Below are 8,888 nucleotides of genomic sequence, written 5' to 3'. Positions count from 1 at the left end.
CAAGAGATCCAAACTAGGATTCTTGTTTATCCCTGCAGTGGTTTAGGAATACAGTATAGTAGATAGGCAAGCTGTGGTCATCCAGATGTTAATGAAGTGCAATTTCAGAAGCACCACTGAAACTCAACTCCTGTCTTTCCTGACCATTCACCAAACTGGACAGGACCAGCTGGGGACTGCAATGCCAACTCCTTTTTCTGAAAGGTAAGACACCCTGGAAATGGTTAACTCCCTTCTACCTCCTATGAGATAATATAGGAACTGGCATTACGCCATTGTTGGGCATTTTCTTCCTACTTGGGGATACTGCTTTAAATGTATAGTGCAGATGGGGCCCTCACAAGACAAACAAGGCTTGAAACAGGGCAGAGTGTCAACCCATTATTTTCAGGCAGCCCTAAACCACCCTTCTTCTTTTCAAGGGACATAACTGAGTCTGGCCTCATATCAAACGAAACACCCCGTTTCCTTTTCCCCACTTCCTAGTCGAAACCATCTCACTTCTCTTTCCCTCCTCCCACTGATTTTAACTACTCTCAAGCCAGTATTTTTACATCTGACATTTCTGTTGCTTCTCCAGTATTGTCATCACCTTGGGCCTCGGCCAGGCTTCCTTTCTGTGGAAGTTGATGGAAAGCCTCCATTCACCATACACTCATCTACTTACCCAGCCTTCCCTAGAGACGGTGACTCTTTGCAGCCATTGCCTCCCACATCAGTTTTTCCACAACACAAATAATCCTTCTTTGTCTCTGTCTGAAACTATGTACAGACGGGCGGTGGGGTGGGGGGAGCCCAGACAGCTGCACTTAATGAGGCCACTCCTCCAGGCCCCTTTGCTCTAGGTGTGGGGGGGAGGCTTTCACTCCCTGGATTAATCATGTCTTTGGTGGGTCAAAGGGAGGCAAGGAAGAGGAAACACATAATCACCTCTCAGCCTGTCTGTGAAATCATGCAGATTTCTATCCAAGGCTGCACTCTCATGAGCAACCATCAGCAGATGGCATTAGATGCTTCCCTGCTGATTATTGAGGGCTGCACACCTGCATTGTTCACGTTTCAGTTGCAGCCAGATATATTTTTCTTTCTTTGTTTTTAATTAATGCTTCAGGTCAAGGATCATATTCAGTGCTGTAGGGCTCTCCTATTATTTTTTTTGTTTCTGTTTCCTATGATGCAAGGAGCTGCACCTCAGTGAGGAATAGGAAAAGAGAACGTTGGGCCCGGTTTCTTAATACAGGGCTTGCACAAGACATTTTATGTCTCAGGAGGATATTCAACCAACACTTTTCCCTGCAATTAATATGGACCACAATCCTGCATGATTGTGCGGTTTCCACCATTCATTTCATTAAGGCTGATGTTGGGCTATATCCATCTGCTGCTAGCTATGCTGGCAACCTCAAATCCCCCACTTATGATGGCCTGCCTCTGCTGTCATGGTCCACACAGACGAATGGGTCAGGGCTAGAAATTATGTCCTCTTTTTCTTCCTTTGCTCAAGGTCTTCTCTCATAGTTCTCCAGCACAGGCATTCAAAGGCATTAACAGCATTTAAACCTGCATTTGTAGAAACAAGTGGAAGTGTTTGTGTGAATACAGCAAGACCTGTGTCATCACCTGGCTTTCTGGGGCAGGGCCTCTGGTCAAAGCTTGCCTTAAGCCCTGTCTATTGACCCCATACATTTAAAGCCCTCTTATGCCACTTGTAACAGTCATGGCTTCCTCCAAAAACTCCTGAGAACTGTAGTTTGTTAAGAATGGTGGGAGTGGTAGCTTTGTGAGGGTAAACTATAGTTCCCAGGATTCTTTGGGGGAAGCCATGATGGTTGAAGTGGCATAAAGGTGAAGGTACTTTAAATGTATTTCTAGCCCTCTGGTTCCAGCTGCCATTTTTAGGAAGCATTGTGGGAAATATTGTGACTAGACCTAGCTGTCCAAATAAGTGTCCACCGGTGGACACTTTAAACAAGGTCCTCATCTCAGATCTAGAGCTGGACCTGAAACAGGGCTTCTAAGCTTTTTTAAAATTCCCTAAGTGCATTGGAGACTCCTTTTTTTATGTGATTGCTGTTTTGTTTTTATGTTGGGAAGAACCGTCCTTCTAGGAAGTGCTAAGGGGGGGTTATATCACTCTCACACTCCCCCTCCTTTTTTCTGGTTTGCTTTCTGAGCAGATCTGGCCCGCCTTTTCCAGCTGTTGCAAAGGCGGAGAGACAGAAGAGTTTGGATTCTCGGGAATAGCCCGTGGGCTAAGGCCACAGCGAACAGCTGCGCCACGCTCGGCTGCTTTGACGCCCCTCCCTAATCGGTACCGGGTGGAAAAGGCGAGGTGTGGAAGCTGCAAACTCGCCGCTGGCTCGACGGAGGGACAAAACCGTTATATCCAGAGGGGGAAGGAAGTCGCTGGATTTTTCTTCCCGAAAACCAGCTTGAGACCCTCCAGAAAAAGAACCCTCCTCCTTACTATCTGGCAAACTCCGAGGCTCAGAGCCGTAAGGATAGCCGAGATGGAGTCAAAAACAACCCAGCATTTCTCTTACGGATCCGTCCGTCCATCCGCTCTTTCTCCAACAGTCGATTAACCGGTCGAATTTGCCTCCGTTTCTCTGGCAGTTGTCAGAAGGAAGAGAGTCGGTCGGGGTTCTCTCCATTTCTTGTTCCGTTTTCTTCCACATGTTGAATTGGGAGAATCGGAAGCCAGCCTCTTGGTGTGTGTGTATATTTTGCAACAAGCTCTTTGCCCTGCCTGCAAAGATCAGATTGCAAAAGGGAAAAAAGGAAGAATCGTTAAAGCACCCACACACCCCTCAGATTAGGCCTGATCTTGGCATCCGGCTGTTGAACCATCATCCTTCTTCCCTAAAGTGCAAAAAGAGCGAGCGACAGAGAAGGAGCCGAGCCGCTGCCAAGTTGCTCGACAGCTCCTCTATCCCATCCCATGCTTGTGACACGCAGCAGTAGCGGCAAAGTAAGGCAACTGTAAGGCGGCGGCAGAGGAGGCGCCCTGCGGAGACCTCCCTTCCCGGGCAAAGAGCGCAGGAGGCGCCGGGCCGCCCAGCGTGGAGCGCAAAGGGGAGCGCCCTCGCGCTCAGTCGACGCCCGGCCCGACGATGGCGGGTCCTCCTTCGCTGCTGCTTCCTCACGACTAAGTGGCGCCGTTGGGAGGACGGAGGCTGCCCCCTCCCGCCCCGGGCGGCGGAGTGGTTATGCGCGGGCAGAGGCGGGATGGCCTCGGCCGTGTTTGAGGGCACCTCGCTGGTGAACATGTACGTGCGGGGCTGCTGGGTGAACGGCATCCGGAGGCTCATCATCAACCGGCGGGGGGACGAGGAGGAGTTCTTCGAGATCCGCACCGAGTGGTCGGACAGGAACGTCCTCTACTTGCACCGGAGCTACTCGGATCTGGGCCGCCTCTTCAAGCGCCTGCTCGACTCCTTCCCCGAGGATCGCCCCGAGCTGTCACAGTCCCCGTTGCTCCAAGGTTTGCCGAATTTCTCTCACACACACTCGCTCTCTCCCCCCTCCTTGTGAGTCTCCGTTAACTCGGGAGGAAGTTCCACTGAAATCCGTAGCATTTCCTTCCACGGAAATGGTAATATGGTAGTGGGGTAAAATGGAAACCTTTTCGCCTCGTTTCCCTTAAATCCGATGCTGGGGCGTAATTAGGAGCCCAGATTTTCATTGTTAGGGCTATGCCCTGGAAAGGAAGATGTGCATGTGCAGAGTGCCTTTCTAACTACAGGGCATAATTAGAGCCAGGAATCCCTCCTAGTTCCTGCTTTTGATTTTCCAGTGAACCATATGAAGTAAAAATGAGGAGAGAGTTTCTGAGCATGTGAAAGAAGTCCAATACCAGGGCTTAATTGGAGGCAAAGTTCTTTAAGGCTTGGCCACAGAACTGTTCCTGACCCCAAGCTTAAGTCCTGGAATGTATGAAATAATATGTACAGGGTGTCTCTGAACATATGAAAAGTGCTATTGATCCTAATTCCAGCCATGTACCTGGGATTCAGGGGCAAGGTCTCCATATCAGTGATTTGGCTTCTAGGGTTTTTAGACTGGAATGGTAACTATCATTGGCATCAAGCATACTTGATGCTAACCATAGTTACCAAACTCTTATAAAAGATTACCACTGATCATGATTGTGTGAGTGCATGGAGCTGGAATTCTGATTGTGTAGCTTTGCCCCTTTAATCATGTTGGGCTCTCTTCATGCATAGAACACTTAAAGGGGCTAGATTGCTACAGTCAATTTCTAAAACCACTGCAGCAATGACAACTTCTGCGTGGTCGGTCTTGCTTTTTCTCTAAGCACTTTTAGATGAACTTGCCCCGGCCACCAGAATGGTGTTCCTAGTACCAAATCAGAAGCAATGGAAGTTGATAGGCAATTGTTTATGCAGGAGTTTGGTGAAGCCTCTTTCGCCTTGATCGTTCACCCACACTGATCGCTGGTAGCCCTTTGGACTCTCAGCGCTAATCTCTGACCCTCCGTAGGTTTGTGTTAGATGTGCTGATTCAGCAAATATCATTACTTGGCAGCACTTTAAATGTGTGTAAACAATCTTTTACAACATAAGTGAGTTAAGTTACTAGGCTGGAAGTATCTTGCTCAGTGATCAGTGGCAGAGATGGGAGGTTAATTTGTAAAGCATCCTATGCCTCAGGATGCGTAGGTGGATTTATGATCTCTTGGTCCCTTCCAGCCCTATAATTCAGCTTGTTCACATTTCTAACCCTTCCTATCCTAAAGGCTCAGGTCGGGTGATAAGTGGTTTGAAACCAATATTAAACAAAGTATATTAAAAATAGATAAAACCCTAAGAAATGCCCCATTCCGTTCCAGCTTCTTTTAGTTATCTCAAATGGCCTGTTCTTACAGTGGGTATGAATGATGCTGGAGCTTAAACTTCCCTAAATCTCTAGGGGAAGGGAGTCTGATGGTTGTAGAACAGCTCCCGAGAAAACCTCTCCTTGTTGTCCAAATCTGATAGACAGATGGCTTGTGCTGAGGACTGACAGTCCGTCAGTGCAGATGTCAGCATTGTAGATTGGTCTCCAGAACCAATGCATCCTTGTCAGGAATTGGGCCTCCATGTTCAGTGTTGACGACTCTTCCAAATCATCATCAAAGAATAGCCCCACAGGAAGCTGGGAGGCAGTTTCGACAAGTGACAATTAAGCTGAGTTATGCATTTCCTGACTGTAATTCAAATGTAATAACTAGGTTGGCAAGTTTTACATTTGGTTTTGAAATAACTCTCTTTTGCATTCTGTTCCACTTTTTACAAATGCATGACAAATAGTGGGCCCCTCCAGATAACCCTTTTTTGATTGTGCATTCATGGTGATGACATCAGGGCAGTTATACACAATCCCACTTTCAATACTCTTTGTGTCTGCAGAAATTTTGAGGACATATTTACTTTGTTTCCAATTGGCACCTGTCCATAGCTTCCTGCTGAAATCCTGTAGATTTATACCACAAATTTACCTTTTTTTTGTCTTGCTTATGTTGTGCTGTAGTGTGGTGTAGTGGTTAAGGTGTTGGACTACAACCTGGAGACCAGGGTTCAAATCCCCACATAGCCTTGAAGCTCACTGGGTGATCTTGGGCCAGTCACTGCCTCTCCGCCTCATGAAAATCCTATTCATAGGGTCTCCATAAGTCGGAATTGACTTGAGGGCAGTACATTTACATTTAGTGTATTGCCCCTCCAGATGGCAATAATGCAGTAACAATGGGGAAACTTGACAGAACAATTAATAAAGTTGAATGATATGTGGATGGTCAGAATAATCCACCAATAATGCACAATAATTGCATCAATGACATGTGGCAGAAAACACCTGCAGAAAAACAGCAATCTAGAGAGTCACAGCGTCTGTGACTTGCATGGCACTTTTAGTTTAATGTGTAAAAATGTTCTCACCAGAGCGTGGAAGTAATTCGTTAGGAAAAATGAACTACTTGTAATTTCTTACTTTTGGGAGAAACAAGTAGGCAATTTCTTTACATTTTGATTGTAACAGAATGAGGAATAATCTTATTACTTTTGAGATGTAGTTGTAATGTTTCCAGCATTACATTTGGGTGTTAACTGGGCAGAAAGCGGGGGAAGTTTTCTGCTTCTCTGATTCGTGGATGAAAATCATGTGCCTCAAACTGGTTTTCTACTCAGTGTTGCTCTTCCCTCGTGCTCTGTGAGTGTTTAGGAGCTGACGAGGGAGAAGGTGGAGAGTGAGAGGGGGGTGGAGTGGAGAGGAAAAAAAATAAAAATGGACGGTGGTGGAGAAGAATGGAGTGGAGGGAGAAAGGAAACAGAGGGCGGCAAGGACATGGATGAAGGAGGAGAAGGAGGCAACAGCAGAATGGAGATGAGGAACTATGGTGGTGAGAGAAGACAATGTGTGTGTGTGTGTGTGTGCGTTCATTAATACTTGGCTCACAAAGTGGCCTCCACTGCCCTCCCTGGCTACTTTGCTGCATTTGCAGTGTTTTAACTTTTTTGCACCCCAGGGGAAAATGTTTGCTTGGGCTGGTGTGCCTTAGTTGGTGGCAGGGCAGAGTCAGGGAAGTAGATGAGTGAGAGAGACGACTCTTGCTGGCTGAGTATGTGTATGAGGGGGGGCTTTTGCACTTGGTATGACATGTGAAGCTCTGAGCAGTGGCTTCTGACTCCCTCCCCGCCTCCATTACAAGTGGAGATACCACCACTGCTATCTTATGGATTTAAAAAATTGTTCTACTACCCCCTCTCTCTCTCTCTGTTAATTTTTAATGCTGTTTTAGGCTACTTAGGTGTGTAGCAGCTAAGGCCAGCACTTTGTAGGCACTTTGTTTTTTAAGTAACTTAACTATAACTGTAGTGATTACTTTTCAGTAACAGTAATCAATTCCTTTCAGAACAATTGTAATTATAATGGTAATTTATTCCTTTTGGGGCCATGTAACAGTAATTGTAATTTATTCCTTTTAAAAAGTAATATTTCAAGCTCTGGTTCTCACCATGGCCTTTCCACGTACAGTAAATTGCAGTACTTACGAAGTGTTTTTTTTTAAAATGCAAAGATATTGATAAATACTTTCGACATGTGAGCCACTTTTATCCTTTGTATACCAGTGTTGAAGCAACTCTGTGAGGTGTCACTGTTGTGATACAGTGCAGTGCATTGATCTTCTGCTGGTGGGTTGGGAGTTGAGACCCATAACTGGGCCACATCCCAAATGAAGCTTCATTAATTTTGTTGAGGACTTTCTAAAGTGAAGGCCAAAGGAGGAGAATGAAGGAGAAAGGGAGGCTGGAGTTAAGAATGGGTCCCAGGTCTAAAGGGCTGAGGAACTTGTTCAAGGCCAGCCATGAATGTAGGGCAGAGGTGAGATGTCTTAAGTCTGCCAAGTCTGAAAATGTGTCACTGTAACTGCTATGTTAGAAACATGGGATTCTAACATATGACTGTGAAATATCGTATCAGCTCTTTTTTTATCGCTGTAACCGATGGTAGTAGAATAAAGTTATTGCCATCTGTGACCTTTTTCAGTCCAGAAGAAGTGGCCTCGGCAGTGGTCTTATAGCCATCTTTTAGCCAATCTATACATAAAGAAAAACATGTAAAGCCCTCCTGGAATGGTCCCACTTTAGAATGCAAGTGAGGTAGAATATTGCACACTTGTGCTCCCCACATTAAAAAAAGAACAACTTTGTATCTAGAAGATTAGCACGCGTGAAAAACAGCACCCGGGTGGATCCTCTTTTCCTGACGTGCTCACTTTCCATGCACTTTACTGGGTGTCCTGGATGTGGAGAAGAATTTGATGTGGGGAATGTCACATATGCTTTCTGTAGCAGTGTACTCCCACTGCAACCTTTCCTGAACATGTGGGCTGTCCTTTAAGCATTGTTATCTACTATGAGAAATGGCTCCTTACCCACACTCAGTTCTCCAGTGGAATGTTTTGCTTTTGCTTTTTATTCTTGGCAATTATTTTAGGAGAGTCAAAGGGCACAGCTACACCGTACATGTAATTCTAGTATTCCTTTATATCTTATCCTCAGCAGAGCAAAAGGACTCAGGAAGGGCTGTTTTTAGCAGAAAAATGGCACCATGGAAAAGGAGCAAGAAGCCTACCTCCCTTTACCTTGCTTGTCCCCTATGTGACACTGTGTGGAGTCATATATAGATGTGCCAGCTGGTTGTCAGGAAGAAAAAGAAATGCTACCAAATCACACTGAAATGCTGGGCAAGCAGTAGGAGATCTGTTGTCATAGTCTGGCTCTGATTGCTGGGAAACTGAACTGGGCAATCAAGCTGTATGTACACAGACTGTGCACATAGACGCTGCCAAAGCCTCTGAGTACAATTAAAGGCGGGCAAGGAAAAGAGATGGAGAGAGAAGTACCTGGATGGTTGCCTCTCTTTCACCAAACTGCAAAATAGTGACTAATCTGTTGAGTAGAGAAAAGGCTGTTGAAGGTTTTATTGGATACTGCAACTGGGCTGGCAAAAGAAACACAAACCTGCAACTTGTAGCCTGGCCCTGTGCTATGTGGCACCATCCTATAAAGAGACGCCAGTGTGTGTGGTGGATGGTCATGGCCATAAATATCCCATAAGCTTCTAGCAGAGCCTGTTGGGCTCCACTGATTTAATGCTAGTTTATATATTTTAGACTCTTACCTGGAAGCCATTGCATAGAGCTCTCCACCAGATGGCTATGGTCACATGCTAAACCAGGGTTAGGGAGCCTGTGGCCCACCAGCTGTTGTTGGACTCCCATCACTCAGCCATCAAGGCCAATGGACAGGGATGATGGAAGCTCTAGTCCAGCAACGTTTGGAGGACAACCACAGGTTCCCCACCTCTATGCAAAGCCATTTGGG

At 46.1% G+C, this 8,888-nt stretch overlaps 1 protein-coding gene across 1 annotated transcript in view; it reads left to right on the top strand.

Moving 5' to 3' along the window:
• Positions 1–2,241: 2,241 nt before the first annotated feature.
• Positions 2,242–8,888, top strand: part of PXDC1 (PX domain containing 1) — a 51,019-nt gene continuing 44,372 nt past the window's right edge. Inside the window, exon 1 of the mRNA XM_061590975.1 lies at positions 2,242–3,484. Within this exon, the coding sequence (XP_061446959.1) occupies positions 3,229–3,484 (256 nt within the window). The 5' untranslated portion in view covers positions 2,242–3,228. The remainder of the gene's footprint in view (positions 3,485–8,888) is intronic.

Source organism: Rhineura floridana, chromosome 1 (assembly GCF_030035675.1).
Source record: "Rhineura floridana isolate rRhiFlo1 chromosome 1, rRhiFlo1.hap2, whole genome shotgun sequence".
Taxonomy (NCBI): domain Eukaryota; kingdom Metazoa; phylum Chordata; class Lepidosauria; order Squamata; family Rhineuridae; genus Rhineura; species Rhineura floridana.
Note: the sequence above shows the minus strand (reverse complement) of the source record. Positions and strands in the feature narration are given on the sequence as shown.